Source organism: Coenobita brevimanus, chromosome 71 (genome assembly GCF_032717465.1).
Source record: "Coenobita brevimanus isolate Jiangsu-jjx chromosome 71, ASM3271746v2, whole genome shotgun sequence".
NCBI lineage: Eukaryota > Metazoa > Arthropoda > Malacostraca > Decapoda > Coenobitidae > Coenobita > Coenobita brevimanus.
This window is the reverse complement of record NC_137024.1, coordinates 36816013-36839302: the sequence shown is the minus strand read 5'-3', so window position 1 is coordinate 36839302 and position 23290 is coordinate 36816013. Positions and strand designations below refer to the sequence as shown.

At 42.8% G+C, this 23290-nt stretch overlaps 1 protein-coding gene across 1 annotated transcript in view; it reads left to right on the top strand.

Annotated features, from left to right (window-relative positions):
- Su(P) (prostaglandin E synthase Su(P)) overlaps positions 1-23290 on the top strand; it is a 108077-nt gene that overhangs the window by 11878 nt on the left and 72909 nt on the right. Inside the window, exon 3 of the mRNA XM_080277931.1 lies at positions 18907-19106. Coding sequence (XP_080134057.1) covers positions 18907-19106 — 200 coding nt within the window. The remainder of the gene's footprint in view (positions 1-18906; positions 19107-23290) is intronic.

Below are 23290 nucleotides of genomic sequence, written 5' to 3'. Positions count from 1 at the left end.
TATTACTAATTATGCATGGGGGCGCTCACCATCCACTGTCTCAAGGTAGTGCTGCTATCAGGTAACTTTCCGTTCCTCTCTTCTTTCCTTCTTTCTATTCCACTCTTCCTTCCCTCTTTTCTTCCTTCCTTTTCTGTGTTTCTTTCCTTTCATTCCTCTTTTGACTGTGAGTGACTCTACACTGAGTGACAAGCCAAATGGTTTCCTGAACACCAGGAAACCATTTACTGTGCTGGGTGGTAACTGTATAACCAGACTATGGCACCTGATGGTTTAGTGGGTAATTAAGGCAGTTCAGCCATTTTGAGCCTGTGTAGGTTTATATCCAAGGGTTGGCTGGGGTGTACTGCTTATGTAATGCCACTCAGAAATGAGTAAGGCTGGTCACTCTAATCTTAACCCTTCTGTGGCTGCCGGTGTCGAATGACATTTAGCCGATCAGTGGCCACAGGCGTCGTTTGAGTGCAGCCTATAAAAAACTGCAAAAATTTTTGGGAATTGAATGAACATTCTGAACGTCTTCACACTGACCTACACTACACTCTCATACACCTCATCAAGCAGTTCAAAGCCTGCTGCTGTGATGAGTGGATTTTCGATTTTTTCACTCCTAGCCATGCCTAAACAAGCACAACTACACCCATTATCTCAACCAGGCAGAACATATTATCTTTGTCCTCTCTTGCAAAACACACACAGCCACGTGCTTACAATTATGAAGTAATACAGGCACATACAAAAAAGACATGATAATAAGTGAAAAATACATTTTTGTCTTGGTATCTTTACCTATTTGCTCAGGTTTGTTGTAATGGTTTGAATAATTGTTGTAATGGTTTGGATAATTTTATGCAGTGCAACTTGTAGAAAACTGTGAAAACTTTTTGGAAGTGAACGAAAATCTGGGACATGAAACTGACCTTGACTTCACCCTCTCACATATCTGTCAGTTCACCACCTGCTGTCATGACGAGTGGATGTACGATTTTTTCGCTCATGGCCATGCCTAAAAACACGTAGTACACCCATTATCTCGACCCAGACAGAAAAATACAATCTTTTTCCTCTCTAGCAAAACACATACAACCACCTTGTTTACGAGACAGCAATATTTATTGTGAAAATAACAAGGTAAAATGATAAAGATGAACGTAAAATGATAGAGAAAGATGAACATGTTATTACGGAAAAAATACGTTTTCCCCCATCTGTAAACTTATTTATTTCTGCTTTGTATCTGTATTCGTAATAATTAGACTTCTGAAACTGCATTACGATTCTAGTTTTAGCCATGCTCGTGGTGTGGGAGCTCAAAGTTGCGACTCAACCTCGACATTGCTAATCGGATCTGACTCTCCACTTTATTCTCCTGTGGCAGAGTCTAACCTTGGAGGACGTGCAGTTTTCTCATTGAGGACCGAAAATTCAACTCTTTAGCTCCCTTTTCCAAGCATGGGCTCATCGATAACGTAAAAAATAACTCGAAACTACCATAAACATATTTTATATCAAAGGTGAAAAAGTAACAATTTTTTTTTCCGGCCATTCCTAACAGATTATGTACTGAAATCATTCAATATCATCATATCTCATATATGCACAACATTTCAGCACCATTCGTATTGTTTTGGGAGGTAAAAAAAAACAAAAAACAAAAAAAACACCTGCCCAGTTGTGTTGCGGCAGTGACCCTGGTCAGCGATATTGGTTGCCGATATTTCTGCAACTTCCGTGCTCCATTGCAAGCAATAAAATGCGTCTAGGAAGCTAGGATTTGCACTGTTAGATGCATCTGAACTTTCTTTTCAATATGACAAGAAAAAAAAATCAACTTTTGAAACTTCAAAAAATGGCCCCGGCGTCAGCATGACGTGCACGGAAAATTCCGGGCCTTCAGCCACGGAGGGGTTAAATGTCAGGACCAACTTGCTTAGCCTCAGGCTCCTATGCTGCTAATGGGGCAAAGCAGGATTAAGTGATGATGATGATGATGACTAATAATGCACTTGGGAGTTAATTTTCTGTTTCTCTCAATAACTATCTTTGGTCCTATAACTTTAGCAGTCCTCTATAACTTTGTAGCAAGCTCCTGTTTCACATTCTAGTGTATAGCGCACTGGAATGTCACTCACCATTGTTTCCTTCTTCACTTTTACACTGATTTATATATTCTTACATTATTAGGGGAAAGGGAAAGGGAGGGTAATGTAGGTAAAGTAAGAGCAGGGTAGGGAGAGGCATGACAATAGGAAGAGGAAAGTCAGGGTAAGGAGAGGCAAGGTTAACTCCCTAAAGACGGGTGTCCGCAGGTTGTGACAGACGCTGAGGACGGGCATAATCGGCCAAATGTAAACAAACTTTTAAACCTGTGTAAAAATGTAATGAGTAATGCTAGAGTAAAAAATGAGGTATCACTGGAAAGCACATACCTTCAGGTCATCCATGAGGTGGCATTGCAGATTACATGAACTTTCACTGGATGGGCAGTGATTTTAGAAGGATAATTGGGTGCAGAAAGTGAGAAGTGTTAATATGGGGGGTTGGGTTGCAAGGTTCAGACTGAGAAAGATGTGGGACGAGGTCATTAAGTGTGACCTAAGGGTTAAGGGCCTGAACAGGGAGGCCACCATAGATCGAGCAGCATGGAGAGCTGCCATTAGGTGACCAAGGCCGACGCATGCAAGCATGTTGAAACCTTCAAAAATGAAACGATTTACTAATATAATGTGGACCTGGAGCGGTAGCATATTCGTCATGGGTCTAGCCCCCCAGAGGCTGTCATAGTGGAAGGGGAGGACAGAATGGGGGCCAAAACAACACAAACACCCCTGGCCTTTCACGGGACCCGAGAATGTGGGAGTGGCTTCGGTTGTCCAGGCAAATACCACATCTCTCAGCACACCACAAACAACAACACCATTTTTCTACACCAAGAAATGACTCCCAGGCAGTCATTTCTCGATGACTTCTTCTAGCTGGGGACATTGAGAGCAATCCAGGACCCACCAACAAATACATATGTCCAACATGCTCAAAACCTATCGCGTCAAGCCGACAGACAAAGGGTTCAGTTCAGTGCAATTCCTGCAAGAACTGGACCCATTACACCTGTACAACACTTGCATGCAGAAAACATTACACAAATACCTGGACCGGCTCTTTATGCTCCTTCCCCCCATGCACTAACACCCCCACCAACCCTACTCCTACTTCCTCCACACCTCCTCAACCAAACCCACCGATTCTTCCAACACCATCCAATTCCCCAACCCCTCCCATTTCACCCTATCATAATCCACACCAACCCTTACCTACATCACAACCTTCTCCTACCCCTTCCCCTCCACCCACACCACCACCTCCCTCCATGCTACAGCAGCCAACACACATCACACACACAACATAAACATCCTTCAATTAAACATAGATGGCATAAACACCAAAAAACAAGAACTCACACAATTTATCAAACAACAAAACATACACATTGCCATCTTACAAGAAACAAAACTACACAAAACACAAAAAACACCTACATTTCATCCATTCAACAAGACCAGGCCGATGGTGGTGGCGGTGGACTCATCACCCTGGTACACTATCTGTCTATCTATTGCCAGATGCCTCAATCCCGTTTGGGGTGGCCACAAACAAATCGCCTCCACGTCGCCCTGTCCCCCACCATTTCACTGCCCTGCTCCCAACTCACACCCCCTTCTCTCATATACCTCTCCACCCCATCCCTCCATCTCATCCTCGGCCTCCCCCTCCCTCTTCCCCCCTCCACCTCACTCACATACACTCTCTTCATCAGTCTCTCACCCTCCATCCTCTCCACATGGCCAAACCACCTCAGTGTGTTCCTCATAACGCTTCCTATCACATCCACATCCACACCACAACGCTCCTCTATATCCTCATTCGTCAGCCTGTCTCTCCATGTGACTCCACAGGCTCCTCTTAAATAACTCATTTCCACTGCTCTCACTCTTGACTTGTGTCTTTCCAACAATGTCCAAGCTTCACTTCCATACGTTAGAGTTGGTATCACAATACTGTCATGTAGTAACTTTTTCACTTCCATGCTTACTTCCCTGTTTCTTACCACTGCTTTCAAAGAACCAGCTACCTTTTTCCCTGCTGTACCCTTTCAAGCACTTCACCCTCCAAGCCTCCATCCTTACTCAGCACACTACCCAAGTACTTAAACGTACTCACATTTTCCAGTTCCTCACCATCCAACCTCGATGTACATTCACTGACTTCACCTCTCTCAAAGACCATCACTTTACTCTTCCCTACATTCACCTTTAGATTCCGTTTCTTACACACTCTTCCAAACTCATCCACCAAGCCTTGCAGCTCCCCTTTGTCTTCACTCAACAACACAGAATCATCTGCAAACAACAGTACAGGGATTTTCCAAACACTATCCTCTCTAACCAGGGCCACTCCAACATCCACTACCCTACCTTGTACCTCTTTTATTACCCCATCCATGTACAGATTGAACAACCATGGAGACATGACACATCCCTGTTTCAACCCAACCTTCAAGGAGAAAAATTCACTTAGTTCACCATCCACACGCACCCTGGTACACAAAGCTATCAAATTTTCAGATACCAGTGCACACACACAGTCACTTCTCCCCCCACGTGACACCACAACAGAAATGCAGTCAATTAAAATACGCACTGGTAACAAATCACATATGACAATCGCCAGCACATACTTCCCCCCCCAGTTGTCCCCCGCAGTACCACACAATTACTCTCCACAAACACACCACATTACTAACATACCCAACATCATCCTGGGTGGTGATTTCAACTCCAAAGTATCAGCTTGGCATGTCAACAACACTGACACAGACAGAGGGCTGGTACTACAATCCCAAACAGATCATCTTTTCATTCTGAATAATCTTCACCAACATACCCATATCCCACGCCAAGCCCTCTTCCTCCCATTATCCCCAGACATCACCTTGTGTTCCCCAAACCTCATCCTGGAGAGTGGTCAAAACCCTTGGATCTGATCACCTCCCAGTCATCATCACTACCAAAACCAGAATCACCCCAGCTGGTCACAGACACACTTAAGAGCCAACTGGGAGGCCTTCACAGCTGAAACAGAACAGCATTTTGAAACATTAAACAGTACACCCATCACAAACATCAACACTGCTGTGCACACTTTCAATACAATTATACAAAATGCAAACAAAAGACACATCCCTAGAAGTAACAGAAAGTGACACAACCCCAACTTCACACCAGAAATTCAAGGCCTTATCAGTCAATGGGACACACTATGACATTACCCAACACCCCATACACATGACACCATACAACAAATACAAGAACTCAACACTCAGATAAACAAAAAAAAAATCAGAACAGCAAACACTAAACTGGAATAATCTCCAAACACCTGACCACAAAACAAACACCAGCAAACTCTACAAAACACTAAACAGCATCACACTCTCCAACATTAACACTACACAATCCGCGCTGCCATCACAACAACAGACACCATACCTTCAAATAAACAACAAGCAAACTCTCTCATCAATCAGTTTTCACATGCTAGTCGTCTAAACCCTCATCGCGATGGCCGACATATCATCCAGCGTAAGAGACAGTTCCCCACAGACCCAGACTTTGCACCTTGCACTTACAATGAGACGAAGCACATCATCAGCAACCTTAAGCAGTCATCTGCTTGTGGACCAGATAACATAAGCAACATTCACCAACACCATGGACCACAAGGCAGACAAGCACTCACCAACATATCAAACTACAGCTACTCACACAGCACAATACCCAACATCTGGAAGCATGGCATTATCATCACTATCCCCAAACCCAACAAAGACCCCACATTACCTTCCTCACACTGCCCTATCACACTCCTCTGCACCCCATCTAAAGTCACTGAACGACTGGTACTACAACTAGTTACACCTCACATCCCCCTAAGCCAATCACAACATGGTTTTAGGCCACTACACTTCACAAACACACTTCTTACAGACCTGACACAGAGAGTTTTTGATGGCATGAATTCAGCTAGGCCACCACACAGAACACTCCTAGTCACACTAGACAATAGCAAAGCTTTTGATGCCATCCCCCGCCACAACCTTACAAACAAAATATTCAACGCAAACATGCACAATAACACAAAAAGATGGCTGGCATAACTACTTAGCAGGCAGATGTGCACATGTAACATTTGCTGGTCAGTCTTCAAACATCAGAAACTTCACAAATGGCGTCCCCCAAGGATCTGTTTTGTCCCCTACTCTCTTTAACCTATACATGCACGACATACCCACACCCCACACACCACAGATACACATAGCTTCCTGTGCTGACGACATAACACATGTACACACCAGAAGGCAAACACAGCTGCACACATTCTTCAGCCTTACCTTAACACACTACATGAATGCGTCACCACCAGCAGGCTCAAAATAGCCCAAATCTACAGCAGCTCTTCTCACACTCTGGACAACAGAACACAGTCACATTCCACACCTCACCATAAACAACACACACACACACACACACACACACACACACTCTGGATAACAGAACACAGTCACATTCCACACCTCACCATAAACAACACACACACACACACACACATACACACGCACACACGCACGCACGGCCGCACGCACACACACACACACACACACACACACACACACACACACACACACACACACACACACACACACACACACACACACACACACACACACACACACACACACACACACACACACACACACACACACACACACACACTCCTTGGTGTAACATACAATACATCAGTGTCATTTAAACAACACATCACAAACATTAAAAATAAAATAACACCAAGACTCAGTGCCTTGAGGTCACTTGCCCATACAACATTTGGACACAACAAAGAAACCACTACCACAGTATACAAACAATATACCTATATACGTTCAGTGATAAATTATGCAAGCCCTGCTTGGGCTCCTAACCTCACTAAAACACACTACAACACTTTACAGACCATACAGAACAAGGCCCTAAAAATAATCACAGGCTGCACAGCTACTACACCCACAGACCACCTGCATCAGGAAACCAAAGTCTTCAAATTGAAGTCAAGGATCACCTAGACATGAGAGGCACCTAAATTCTCACTGCAGCCTCCATAAATCCACAACATCCACTACACTACATGGCAGTACATCCACACACAGCAAGGAACATCAAAACAACACCCAGCACATGATATCATACACAAATTCTGTCATCTCTCCCCCCTCACCTGCCTCAGACCTGCTTCCAGAACCATATCCATATTCAGATCACTCACCACTCCATTCAGTCACTCAAAGACAACACATAGCTGCATGCACGGCCTCCTGATATACTCCCTTCTGAATCATATCTCCCTCATGAGGACAGGGTCCACCCGGCCAGGGTGAGATGTGGGCATCATCCAGCCCTCTTAAGTTACCAGAAGAGGCTGGATGACACCATCACAGATGCCTGTCCAGAATGCAACACAGCACCCCATACCATTAAGCCCATTATGGAAAACTGCATTGCACACAATCACCTCTGTCAACAACACAACATACATTCTTGGAGAGCTCTGTAGGAAAGCCCGGTCTTCGCCATGGCCTTCCTTAAGGACTCGGGGGCTGTTCGGCGAGACTGCCTAGGAAACAACTACTACTACTACTACTACTAAAATAATGTTTTTTTTTTTTTTTACTCCCATGACCGCTGCCCTTAGCTTACCACACTTTGATTTTCACATTATGATTACTACTCAGCATTGCACGTACAATAAACATTCACTGTGTGATCACTGCAGTACGGTAGTTATATTTCACTGTATTGGTGCTGCAATACTTGTACCACACACTAGCTGTGAAATGCATTTTCAAAACCATTTTACAACACTATTTTCTAGTAAACTGGACACTCCCTATTATGATGATAATATCACAAATCACATCACTGTTACCACAATGTGTTCATTACACAGAGGCCATTATGGAGAATACAATGAAAACTTGATTATCCAGGTTTTGGTATATCCGAGCCTTGACCGAATGGTTCAGTGGTACGGTAATACATAAAGTTATTCATACGATAGCTCCAGTTTAAACAGCAAACATCCAGTTGCTAGCAGGCTATCCACGGGTAAACAAGTGTGAGTCTACTCCCCACCCATGCCTCCTGCTCAGCGCTGACAACTTGATCACAAGGGTGGTGGCGTGGAGTTTGGTTAGGCGACTGATAACCTAACCAGACCTAAGCTAGCTTAACTACCTAATAATTTAACCTAACCTAACATAACATAACATGGGCTCCAATTAGGAAACTGGGAAATGAAGTCCACCTTTGAGTACACTGAGTAAGTTTCTTCCATTATGCCGGAAACAATCATAGGTACGGCTTAAGGAACATGATGATAATAAGGAGGAGGAAATCTTCCAGCAAAAGAAGGTAATTTACCACCCTCAAAATAGTCAGAAAAGTACAGAAAACAAACTAGAGGAATATGAATTGAACTTTTAAGGTCTTTAGGCTGTATGCTTAGACGAAACTTCTTGGGTTTCACAATTTTAGGGGATTAAATGGAACAAAAATGTTTGCTAATCAGAAGAAAATTACTCTTTCATCCCACATTGTCTCATTAGTTAGCATTCAGTTCCACATTCTTCATTCGATTTCGTGCTTCCCAACACATTTCCGACCGACCGAGTGTAGAGTTATTTCTTCTCCTTAACCCCTCGATGCTAGACTAAAATCAGCCCCCGCATCACCTCAGTACGGAAGAAAACAAAGTAGCCTTACTTCTAACCTTAATATCTCAGAAACTATATTAGTTGTATGCAGCATGTGTTAGGAGTGTAATGCTGTATGGTAATGAGACCTGGGCAGTGAAGGAGGAAGATATTCACCGGCTCAGACATACAGAAATGACAATGATTAGGTGGATATGCAGTGCATCCGTGCGTCCAAGGCCTGGAGGGGCTGGGTTTACGATGGAAGAGTTGAGAGGTAAGATGGGACTGGAGTGCATTGGTGTTGTGATGAGGAGAGGTAGATTGAGATGGTTTGGACATGTGGAGAGGATGGGGGATGATAATTGGGTGAGGAAGGTGAGAAGTGTTAATATTGGGGGTGGGGTTATGAGGGATAGACCGAGAAAGACCTGGGACGAGGTCATTAAGTGTGACCTCAGGGTTAAGGGACTGAACAGGGAGGCTGCAGTGGATCGTGCAGCGTGGAGAGCCGCCATTAGGTGACCAAGGCCGACACATGCAAGCATGTTGGAGCCTTTAAAAAACAAACGAAATGAAATGAACTGAATTAATGACCATATTTGCTCACCAACTCTTCATCTTGCGAATGCAACCATTCCTAGGTCTGTAGGTGGTCCCGTTGAAGTAGGGAGCTTTTGAAGGTGAGTACCTTTCCGTGGACAATGGGACTGCATCTAAGGTGGCAAGCTTGGCCACAGCTTTGGTCACATGGTGCGCGGCCTGGCTAGCCTTTGGTAGCGCTGCCCAGGCGAGCACTGAGGGGTGTTTCCAATGCTCCCCAACACTGTGTTCACTTTTTTACACAATCTTCAACATTTCTCTACCTATAACTATGGTTTTGAGTCATCACCCAGTACATGTGGCCCCTCTGTTTTTCTGACTGTAACAGACTGCTACTTTTCCCCATTGGTGTTTGGGAGAACTCTCACAGATGCTATAAAAAGTGCTGAAAAAAATACTTACTCATTTTCCGATACTTTTCAACCAATTTAGCACTTTGAACTTTCTTTTTCCATTACTGTTTCTTCTGCAGGTAGCACACAGTAGTGTAATGAAAATTTTGTACCAAAAATTACGTAACATCATGGGGTAGACACTTGTACTGCACTTTATTTTCTTAGGCACTTTCTTTTGGCTTAGGACTTATACTTACCGTACAACTTATTTTCTATAGCACTTATTCTACTGTACTTTTGTGGAAAATATTAAGAGAGCATATGGAGTAGATAGGACGTTGTTGAAGGCTGTGAAGAGTATGTATGAGGATGCTAAGGCTGCAGTGCATGTGGACAGTGACCTGAATGAATTTTTCCTGTGTGAAGGTTGGATTGAAGCAAGGATGTGTCATATCTCCGTGGTTGTTCAATCTGTATTTGGATGAGGTTGTAAAAGAGATACAAGATAGGGCAGTGGATGCTGGAGCGGCCCTAGTGAGAGAGGGCAGTGTTTGGAAACTCCCTGTACTGTTGCTTGCAGATGATATTGTGTTGTTAAGTGAAGACGAAAGGGAGCTGCAAGGCTTGGTGGACGAGTTTGGAAGAGTGTGTAAGAAACGGAAGCTAAAGATGAATGTAGGGAATGATAAAATTATGGTCTTCGAGAGAAGTGAAGTCAGTGAATGTACAGTGAGGTTGGATGAGAAGGAAATGGAAAATGTGAGTGCGTTTAAGTACTTGGGTAGTGTGATGAGTAAGGATGGAAGTTTAGAGGATAAAATGCTTGAAAGGGTACAACAAGAAAGAAAGGTTGCTGGTTCCTTGAAAGCAGTGATAAGAAACAGGGAGGTGAGTATGGAAGTGAAAAATTTACTACATGACAGTATTGTGATACCAACTCTAACGTATGGAAGTGAAGCTTGGACCTTGTTGGAGGGACACAAGTCAATAGTGAGAGCAGTGGAAATGAGTTATTTGAGAGGAGCCTGTGGAGTCACATGGAGAGACCAACTGACAAATGAGGAAGTGAAGGAGTATTGTGGTGTGGATGTGGATGTGATGGAAGTGTTAGGAGAAACACACTGAGTTGGTTTGGCCATGTGGAGAGGATGGAGAGTGAGAGACTGACGAAGAGAGTGTATGTGAGTGAGATGGAGGGGGGAGAGGGAGGGGGAGGCCGAGGATGAGATGGAGGGATGGAGTGGAGAGATATATGAGGCAAGGGTGTGTGAACTGGGAGCAGGGTAATGAAATGACAAGGGACAGAGTGACATGGTGGTGATTTTTTGTGGCAACCCCTTACAGGATTAAGGCATCTGGCAATAGATATAGATAGATAGACTTATTCTACTTGCACTTGATATAACATTTACAGGGCATATCACATACTTTTCATAATACTACCAAATGCCACAAATATACAAAAGTTATACCCAAGAAAGCAATTTTCTGCAAGTGCAACTTTGGGTTCTCTTTCCATAGGTGCTAGGGTAACTATATTTATTCACATGTTCAACATAACACATCAGCTTTGCACTTATCATATAACTTATAAATAATAAACACAGCATTTGCATAAAATTCCCCCCCTATTTATAATCTCCCACACACCTGTGCTCAATAGTCATAGTATTGATGATAGTTGACGAAACACTAGGGGCAAAATGTGACCATGCACTTGTTACACTAACAGTAAGATTCCTCTTGTGTTTGGTCTCGACATTTTGTCGTCACACAGACGTGACATCTCCTGTAGGCCAAGCGGCCAGCAGGAGTTCTGCCTAGGTGCACTAGACGGTGACGAGATTGATAATTGGGACTCGACAACCTGTCAGCTTTCGCAGCGTGATACCTTGCCCTCCGTCCACCTGCAGCCTGAACAATTGCATGCTTTTCAAAAAGTTGCCACGCCAGTTCATTCTCATACTTACCTAGAGACATAGCCTTCCCCACCACCTCCGTGTGAAGAATGAAACTGTTTAGAATTCCAGTATCAAAAAGATGTAAGAGTGCCTTCGTGTACCAGCGGCAAGATTTCCAGAGACAATCTCACTTATCTGCACGTCCGACTCATCCATGAGCCGCACGATGTTATAATCATTGACAGCATCTAGCTTGAACACGAGTTCCCTGGTCCTGTGGTCTGTCTTGCCTGTGCCCTCCCTAACCCCCATGTAACTGTGGTCAGCATGTTGACCTTCTGCTTGTCGTGCCACTGGATTACCAACATCTGACCACACTTCCGGGTTAGCAAGGCACCTTTCTCAGTTTTCTTGGGGAAGGACGGAATATTCCATTGATTAGCGTGGACAGCTCCACAGGTCCCAGTTCCTTGTTCAAGGAGATACTTCATTAGTGCTGGGGAAGTGTAAAAATTGTCCATGTACAGGATGTGGTTCTTGTGAAAGTATCTGTCCTTCAGCACTTTTATGACCGAGGCTGAAAAGCCATGCGGATCGTCAGAAGGAATGTCCACATCTGTAGCGGAATGGACAATCACATCCAGCACATATCCAGTATGGCAGTCACAGAGGACAAAAAGCTCAGTCCAAAACGGTGACGTTCCTTACATTAAAAAAAAAAAAAAAAAAAAAAAGCCAGACAACCCCGCAACAGAACAACTGACTCATCTATCACCACCTTCTGAAACGGCTAGAAAAGCCTCAGAAATATCTCCTTGAGGAGCGTGATCCTTATTTTCCACAACCTGTCATGCAGTGCCGGGCCATAATTCTTGCTGAAACACAGAAAACGGAATGTTGCAAGATATCGATCATGCCTCATATAGTTTCCGAAGACAGGTGTGGACGATTTTGTCTACGGCCCAGTAATCATGTAGCACGTGTTTTTTCACGTATGCTATGATCATCGTAAGCACGAGCTACATGTACTTCTCCGCCACCTCTGTAACCTTCCACTCCATCATCTTGGGACCCTCGCTCACTGACACTGTGAGCCAGCATACAGAGACTGCCTGGTGATAATTTATTTCATCCACCAGGAACTGAACAACAGTGGTGAAAATGGCCTAGAAAAAAAACATGATAGATGGTGTTCCTGCTCCAAGATGCTCCCTCTGTACACCAGCCTCTGTTGCATCAAAGGCAGGTGTTGCTGGCTAGAAACCCTCACCTTGCCCCCACATGAAAGCATCAAGCCTGCTGACGCCGGGGGTAGTACGGCATGATGCTCCCACACTTGGGTCTCCTGTGGCCACAAGCACACCCACGGGCACAGCCACAGGCAGAGGGGGAAGGAGAAGGCTAGGTGGAGGTAGAGGTGGCAGAGGGCAAGGGTGATGACTCACCTGTAGTTGAGACATCCTGGGGCTTCCTGCTGGCTTGCCACGCTGACGAAGTGTTGCTGCAGACCTCTATTTTCCCCTGATAGAAGGGTCAGGCTGTGGTTATATAGCCCTAGAGGTGCTGGGTTTTGGTGAGGAGAGTCATGATGCAGACTCTCGGCTACACACTGCCTGCATGTGTGGCAATGAGACAGGGCGGCGGCGTTTATGGAGAACATGACCGCCAGCCTCACCCACCGCAGCTTCCCTAGCTTTTACCTGCTCTAGGATTGTCCACTTCCTCATCAGAGGCAAAGGTGTCACTCTCATAATGAGGCACCCAGGACCAGAGGGGCGTTACCCACAAGACCCTTGTTTTGAGTAATTAATCATTAAAGTTAAGGTTTAATTACATACATCATTTCGATAGTTAAGGCATTATATTATATATAAATGGAAATGTCTCGTCAAGACATATTTTGTCACATGTTTTTTAAGGTGTTTTTATGTGTTAATTTTTTTTTTTTTACACCCCCAAAATAAATCTATAAATAAAATGTTTGTGCATGAAATTAATGTTACTTTGTAATATATATATAATGGTATTAGTAACATGTTAAAGTTTTATTATCTTGGGCCCAATAGTTTTTTTTATATGAATTTTTAAATGGTATTTTTTTGGTGTGTGTTTTTTACGAAGACCTGACAAAAATTTACGAAGGACATTATGCCAGTAGTTCATGAATATTGTCTGGATGTTGTCCCAACCCACAATATCAAGACATCGTGCAGAACACTTGCAAGGCTCACCCACTGCCGGGGCATTCACGTGTTTACTTGTTGCGTGGCTGAAGTAAACTTCATCACTATCTCTCTTCCTCTTCATGTCCCTCTTCTTCCAAGTCTCTGGCCGTCTTACTCTCTTCTTGGTTAACTTCCTGGCCTCACCATCACTTAATGAAACACTATCACCCATGATTGTCTATTTAATTCACAAAAAAATGGTGAAATAGAGGAGGATAATCCACGCAGATCTCTGCCATGCCATACACCACCAAGCGTAGAACTGAGTGAGGAGGCAGTCAGCTATTCACAGGAAGTGCCGTGTGATTGACTGAGACCGGGTGTGTGGCTGCCAGGTGCACGCTCATTGGCTGATGCCTATGACTTGCCCACACATGAGTGTGTGAAAGTCTTCAGCTACACAAATACCCCAACGTCTTGCAATCATACCCATTAAATTCAGTCTTGGCATCACAGAGGGCAATCCGCAAATCTTCAAAGCCCAGAAAAGTTGAATGCGCGAATGTGGAGGGCCTGGTGTATATGCACTGTACACATATATAGATAGATAGACAGATAGATAGATACTGTACTGTATATGTAAAACAAAGGTAATAAAAATGAAGGAAAGAATTTTCAGTAACCTGGTCTTACATGACTTGTTCATAGGCTCTGACAGATAATTTAATTAAAGATTGCCTCGCTCAGTGCTGTAAATGAAAACTATTTTATATGCAACAGATCCAGTTCTTGTTATAACCTATACTCCAAGGTTGGTGCAGAAATGAAAAGAGAGAAAATCATAATTTATTTCTGGTACTTGTTTCGTTTTGTTTCATTTTTGAAGGCTCCAACATGCTTGCATGCATTGACCTTGGTCATCTAATGGTGGCTCTCCATGCCACTTGATCTCTGGCAGCCTCCCTGTTCAGTCTCTCAACCCTGAGATCACACGTAATGACCTCGTCCCAGGTCTTTTTCAGTCTACCCCTCACAAACCCACCCCCATCATTAACACTTCTTGCTTTCTACACCCAGTTATCATCCCCTATCCTCTCCACATACCCAAACCACCTCAACGTACTGTTCACCATCGTAACACCAATACACTCCAGTCCCATCCTACCTCTACCTCTTCTATCATATACCTAGCCCCACCAGGCGTTGCACTCAGGGATGCAATGCACATCCACCTAGTCATTGTCATTTCTGTACGTTTGAGCTTGTGAATATCCTCTTCCATTACTGTCCAGGTCTCACTACCATACAGCATTACACTTTAACACATGCTGCATACAAAGACCCCTTAGGATGTAGGGAGAGCCCTTTCAATGCCAGGAGAGGCAACAGGTCCCTGAAATTCTTCCAACCACTCCTCACCCTAGCCACAGCTCCAGCCCCACCTCCAGCATGTAACATGTCTCCCAAATAAAAAAACTCTTCCACACACTCAAGAGGCTGACCAGCAAGTCTAATCCTCTCACGCCTGACATTCTCCACCTGCTCTCCCTGAAACACTGCACACATAAAATCAACATTATCTCACAGTCTGCCTCTAATACCACTACATCTCTTATGTGCCCACTTATCACAAACACTGCACAAGATGAAATTACTTACTGTGTATGAAACTTTAAAATGGGATCCTAGAATGAGTTATCATCCACTGATATCACACATTAATAAAGGGATCGATACAGGAATAATGTATAAGAAAGTCAGCGTCAAGGAGCACCCACGTGCCTATAAACATTTTTTTTTTTTTTTTTTTTTTTTTTTTTTTTGAAACCTGAGTGTGTTGGGTTATTTGGAAAAAAAGAATGGTGGGAGGGGGTTTTTGACCTTGTGGTTAAGGAAGAGATATTTGAATTGGTGAGGGAGTTAAAACTGCATAGGTGCAGCAACAGAAAAGAGTGGTAAAAAAAAAAAAAAAAAAAAAAAAAAAAAAACAGCTAGAAAGCAGAGTGGCACAGGAAAGGAAGGTGGATGGTGCTCTGAAGGCTCTAGGTTAGTGCCTGACTCCTCCAAAGAGGTTAACCCTAGATAGGAAGACGTCCATTTTGACCTCGGGATAGGAAGACCTGTGCCAGTTGGATACACTGAAGGAAAATAATTTAAAAAAATATATACAAAGATGTTTTATGCAAAACTAATGGAGCTGAAATACAAATATAACTCCTGTGGAGACCAGATGACTAGGATTTAATAAAACTGAGCTAAAATAAATACATTTATAAGTTACTTGAAAAAAAATAGTGAAGGAAAAATGTAGTACTGACTTATTCTCTTCCTGAGATGCACATACATGGAACTGAGCAAAAAAAGTACCTAAACCTATAAATCTATTACCTAAATATCACACAGTCGGCCTGCCAACCCTGGGTTCCACAGAAAACTGGGTGCCTGGCATAAATGGAAACAGGTAATAAATATGTACACTGCTACCATCAAAACACTCAATCAGTGTGTCAGGCTCCTGTTGTGGGTCCTTGTGTGGTGTAATGACGGCCATCACATCACCACTAGGGTCACTGGTACACTCAGTGTCACATCACCCACACTAACTAACATCACGTTTTTCTGTGTCACTCTGGGGTTCCAGTGTAATGTCAACAGTCATATTGAACTACTCCGACTTCAGATACTCTGCCACCTCTTCGTCTGACAGGTATCTTGGTCGTTTTGGGCCCATGACTACACACCTGTAAATAACAGTTTCCAGTTACCCATTATTCTGGCCACCATTGACCCCTGAAACTACCCTGTTACAGGGTCACTGCTACACTGTCAATTTCCGATCACCCACAATAACAATCAAGGGTTTCTGTGTCACTCAGGGGTTCTAATGTGATATCAACAGTCCTCTTGAAATACTCTAGCTTCAGAATATTCTGCCAGCTCTGTGTGGGACAGCTACCTAGCTCGTTTTGTCTCCATTACCTACACAAATACGCTAAAAACTAAAGAAAACCATATATACTACTTTATACTGCATATAGTGGGACATGTTACACACATGTACAGTTGCGAGCAGATGACTCGAGACCAGCTAGTCCACCAACATGTTGGTGTTTTATCTGGTAACAGTGGTAACTGTGAACATGACTGAGATTCATTTGGCTGTTCTGGCGAAACAAACCCAGTGATATTTTGTCAATGTGCAGTTCAAACTGGTCTCCAATCTATATCTTCCAAGTAAACGTATTATATTGATAATGATTAACGTGTCATATACATGGCAGATATAACCATAGTATTACAACATAGGCATCTAAATAGTAGTGCATTCATTCGTGTGTGACACATGGGTATTGGTAGTGATTTATTTGGTTCGACTATTGTGGTGAAACAACCTTTACCAGTTTTCAAGAGATATGCCGTAGGGTTATCAACTTCCCTGCAACCTAGCATTATTATCACAAAACTACCATCATGTCAGTCATCCCTCTCCGTGAACCTCATTTTCATCAACCTCTCAGTCTGAAGCAGGTGGGAGAGTTAAAGGCTCACATCACAGTAGGCAGAACAGGGGTAGGTGTGTGTGGGAGTTATGAGAAGGGTGGTGGGTAAGGAGGGGAGGGACAAGATGGGACGTCCGATGGGAGGAGTTGGGGGAGGGGGCAGGCGGTTAGCTGGGGTATTTAACGTATATGAAATTAAAGGCTGTAATAACTTTGTTTTGACATACGAAACCAATTCTTATTTAATATTCGAGTGGTAAAGTCGAACGATTACTCTCTATAAATGTTTATCATCATGAACAGGCTAATTGGTTCCACCTCCATGCCTCTCCCCATACTTGGTGCCACGTGGTGCCTACATCACAAACCGAGGTGGTGATGGAGCTGCGCGCTCGGGATACCCGTGTGTCTCACATGAATGAACGCACCACTATTTGGATGCCTGTGTTGTAATACTATTGATATAAATATATCTACCATGTCACCATCCACTCACTCGATGTAGTGCTGCTCTTGTGTGTCTGCCCTTTTCTCTCCATCCTTCTTTCCTTCCATTCTCTTCTGTCTTTCTTTCCTTCATTCTTTCCTTGTCCTTCTGCCTACGGGTGACTTTACATTCCCTCTTCTGTCTTTCTTTCCTTCATTCTTTCCTCTTCCTTCAGCCTGTGGGTGACTCTACACTGAGTGACAAGCCAAAAGGTTTCCTGTACACCAGCAAAGCATTTACTACGCAGGGTGGTAACCATATAACCAGATTTTGGCGCCTGGTGGTTTTAGTGGGTAATTATTGCGCTCCAGTCGGATTGAGCCGGTGAAGGTTTATATCCAAGGGATGGTTGGGGTTGATTGCTCATGTAATACCACTCAGGGATGAGTGAGGCTGGTCACTCACATCTTAAATGTCGGGACCAACTGCCTAGCCCCAGGCTCCTATGCTCCTCATGGGGCAATGTAGGACTTGATGATGGATGGATGGATGTATGACATGTTAATCATTATCAGTATAATACGTTTACTTGCATGATATAGACTGGAGACCAGTTAGAACTGCACATTGACAAATTATCACTGGGTTTGTTTCGCCCAAACAGCCAACTGAATCTCGGTCAGATTCATAGCTATCACTGTTACCTGATAAAACACCAACATGTTGGTGGACTAGGTGGCCTCGAGTCATCTGCTCGCAACTGTACACGGTCATATTGTGCCTAAAACACTCAATGTGCATTCAAGTCTTCGACGTTGACCAGGATAGCCCTCCTCTCTCTCCTTTTTTGTTTTTACAAAAATTATACACAACAGGAAGATATGTGCCAATTGGAAACACAGATACTCACCAGAGAGTCGACAATGGTGGGAACTTAAGCCTGCGGGCAGAAACAGCATAGACTGGCTCAGGACTGCTTGGTGTAAAGAAAAAAGTTGCCCATTACCCATTATTCTGGCCACCATTAACCGCGAAACTTAACGCACCCTGGCCGTGTGTCCATGTGGCACAGGTCTTCCTATCTAGGGTTAATATCTTTCTGTGCCATAACACACCCCTAATAATGCATTGTATTTACTCATAAGATTATTTCCATCCTTTTTGACTGGCAGCAATTGAAGGATAGCACGATGATTATCTCGGTACTGCAGTCATACCTGGATAACAAGAGTGAGGGATTGACAGATCTGGTCAAGTGTTACCCAACCATGCACTACACTGACGAGGAAGGAGAGAAGCGAGTTGAGATAATGAACCGTTACTTCCTCATGTATGGACAGCATCCTCCAGGACGCACCAAGGAAGATATTGTGTATGTTAACTTATGTAATAAGTATGTGTCATTGTCCTACAGGTACTCTAGGGATCTTCATCATCATCATGATATGATGTTATAATTTTCTCCTTCTTAGTAACCCTCTGAATAATGCTGGAGAGGGATGTGATGGTTGCCTAGTTATACAAATTATCCAACAGCTCCTTCCCTGTCCTTTGAAAGGATGTTGATGGTCTGCAGAAAAGTAACTTCAGCCTGCAATCCCATGGGTTCATGTTAAGATGAGTCAGGCGCAGCAAAAACAGCCTCCTGATGGGGAGTGGCCATTTTCATTTGCCCTGCCATTAGAGATTACAGGATTATCAGAGCCTCTGTCCTCCACATTTTTGTTTGTTTTATGTATGTAATAAGAAAGTGCAGATGGAAGTGGCCATGATCGGTACAGTATCACATGGTGACTCTTCCATTTACTTGATCAGTTTTAATCATCATTAAAACCTTGCTGAGCTGCATACATCATTTGAGGCACAGTGAACGTTTGTATGGGCCAAGCTGCATGCCTCACATGAGGTACACTTCATGTAGGTTATAAAAAAGTGACCCAAGGGAGGTAAAATTCTGTACAAAGAATCTGCCCGGCACGGGTTAAAACTCTACTTTTCAGCAAAGTGTAAAGTGGGTGTCTGGGATCCAGAAATAAGAAAAGGAAGTTATAAAAGTGGGAGAACCATCAACAGAATATCTAGTCAAATGGGCCACATTCAGTCATTTATTGTTTAAGCCCTGAAAATTCTGAGCTTCACCTCACAAACAAACAAACCATCCATACATTTCTTCTCATATATATATATATATATATATATTTAATGCACTTCACAGGCACATTTGGGATAGAGACATTTCATTGAATGCCAATTTTAAGGGAAGGGAAAAAAAAAGTGCAACCCTTGTTATGTGCAGCTCCAGAGAAATTCAATCCAACTTCATCTCTCCTTTATTAGTTCTCTTGCTTCTTCATCTTCCATATTCACTAAAATTTTCTCAGTCCTGTAAAATTTGCTTTTCCAAAATTGTATCTTCCCAGCCTATAAAGCTTGTCTCTTGGCACCAAGTTCCCTCTTATCATCTAGAACTCAATGACCACATGATCACTTTTTCCTATAGGATACAGATATTTCAAAGATTCTATTACATCGGGTTCTTTGGTAATCTTGCTGGTGTCCTCACCTTGGAACCGTGTCTATTCTTTGACCCATTACATCATCGCATTGTTCATTGTTATATTTAAAACTGGTAATATAGTGCCCCATGAATCTTTGCTGCCTCCTGAGTCCCATTCCTCCCAGTTCACCTCTTTACTGTTAAAGTCACTCATTAAAATTATATTGTTGCTCTTCTCAATCATTTTCTGTAAATAACTTGCCATGTCTGACAACATCTGGTATTCATCATCATTCCATGCTCTTGTGTGTATGTGTGTGTGTGTGTGTGTGTGTGTGTGTGTGTGTGTGTGTGTGTGTTTACCTATTTTTATTTACCTATTTGCAGTATACAGGAATTGAGCAATGCACGTGTTGTCCTGTCTCCGTATCCAGATTTATCTAGTCTACTTTTACACACACGAATGTTTTTCGCCTGCACCACCTCTTCGTCTAAGTCGTTCCAAATATTTATGTATTTACCTGATAGACCTAATTGTGATATACAGGAAATGAGCTATGCTCGTGGGATCTCGTCTCTGTTTCTCAGTAAGTCAAATGTAGCTTTAAGCTCTTTTAAGTTTTTAGACTGGATGATCTCTTTGTCCAGGCTATTCCACAGCTCTATAAATCTATAATGAAAACTATATTTCTTGATGTCCTTCAAGCAGCTTGACTTCTTCAATTTCATTCCGTGTCCTCTTGTTGCTCTCTTATCCCATACAAACAGATCTTCTCAGTCAATTTTATCTACTCTCATCATGGTCCTGAACACTGCAATCATGTCTCCCCTCTTTTTTCTTTCCTCTAAGGAAGGCAAATCCAGTTTTTCCAGCCTCTGTCTGTATGACAGATCTGCCAGACTGGGGACCATCTTGGTTGCTGTTCTTTGTGTTCTCTCAATCTTGTTTATATCTTTCTTTTTGTGTGGGGACCACATTACCGCTGCATATTCTAACCTGGGGCGGATCATGGTCACTATCAATTTTTTCATCATCTCATCCATATAATGATTTGCAACTCTTATGTTTGTCAAGAATTTATACATCTCTTCAACTATCTTGTTAATATGTTTTTCAGGTGACAAATTGTCCTGGACCTGCACTCCCAAATCTTTCTCTTCTCTCATTTTTGTGATTAATTCATTACCCAACAAATAATTCAGTGATGGCCTTCTGGTACTTTTACCCATTTCCAATATTTTACATTTCTTTACGTTAATTATCATTTTCCACATCCGGATCCAATCACATATCCTATCCAGATCCTCCAGCAGCATTTCACAATCCTCCTCAACCTCTACCTTCCTCAAGATCATTACATCATCAGCAGACAGACTTGAATAACTGTTCACTCCATCTACCATATCATTTACATAAATCAGGAACATTACTGGCGCCAACACCAAGCCTTGAGGGACTCCACTTGTTACTTCCCTCCATCCAGACATCCTATCCATTATTACTGTCCTCATCTGTCTGTCTCTCAAAAAGTCTCTCATCCATTCCAGGAGTTTCCCCTTCAGTCCTCCTATATACCCTAGTTTCCACATTAGTCTCTTATGGGGTACCTTGTCGACGGCCATCTCCAAGTCTAAATACACACAATCCACCCAACCATCTCTCTCCTGTACCATGTCAATCACTCCTGAGTAAAAGCTCAGCAAGTTGGAAACACATGACCTTCCTCCTCTGAATCCAAACCGATATTCAGCCAAAATATTCATCTCTTCTAGATATTTTATCCATCTGTCTTTCAGGATTTTCTCGCACAATCTTGCGACCATGCTGGTTAGAGACACCGGTCTATATTTCAGGGGTTCTTCCCTGTTTCCTCCCTTATAAATTGGTACCACCTTTGCCCTCTTCCATCCTTGAGGCACTTTCCCCTCTTCCAGAGAACACACAATTAAACTGTGAATATTATCCGCCAGTTGTTTTCTGCACTCCTTCAGTACCCAATTAGAAATTCCATCCGGTCCTGGGGCTTTCCTTACATCTTGAGTTTCCAGTAATTTATACACTTCCTGTACCTCCACTTTTATATCTTTTATCACTGATACATTTCTAGTCACTCCCTCCCCTTCCACAAACTCCTTTTCATTAGCAAAAACCAATTGGAAACATTTGTTCATTATTTCAGCTTGCACTGCTTCATTTTTATAGACCTCTCCTGCTACTTTCAATTTGGTGATTCTTTCCTTTTGTTTCAGTTTCCCATTAACAAATCTATAAAACAGTTTGGGTTCATCCTTGCATTTGTCTATTATACCTTTTTCAAAAGTCCTTTCTTCTTCTCTACATATTCTTGTGTATACATTTCTAGTTCTTTCATATTCTTCCTTTATTCTGTTGTTACCTCTCTTTCTCCAATTGTTCCACGCCGTGTCTCTCTGTTTTTGTGCTATCATACACCTTCTATTAAACCACTCCTTTTTCCTGTTTTCTTTCCCCCTTACTCTTGGCACAGATTTTTCCACTCCCAAATTATAGAGGTCTAGAAAGATGTCCCACTTCCTCTGTATCTCTCTTGTTTCTCTGAATTTTCTCCAGTCTGCATTTTTGAAAAATTTTCTCAGTCCTGTAAAATTTGCTTTTTCAAAGTTGTATCTTCCCTGTCTGTAAATATCATCTCTTGGCTCGACGTTCCCTATTATCATCTGGAACTCAGTGACCACATGATCACTTTTTCCTAAAGAACACAAATATTTCAAAGATTCTATTACATCTGGTTCTTTGATAAACAGTAAGTCTAATCTTGCTGGTGTGTCCTCACCTCGGAATCGTGTCTCTTCTTTGAACCATTGCGTCAGCACATTATTCATTGTTATATTTACTAATACAGTGCCCCACGAATCTTCGCTGCCTCTTGAGTCCTATTCCTCCCAGTTCGCCTCTTTACAGTTAAAATCACCCACCAAAATTATATTCCTGCTTTTCTCAATTATTTTTTGTAAATAACTAGCCATATCTGACAACATCTCCTGGTATTCATCATTATTCCATGCTCTTGTCTTAGGGG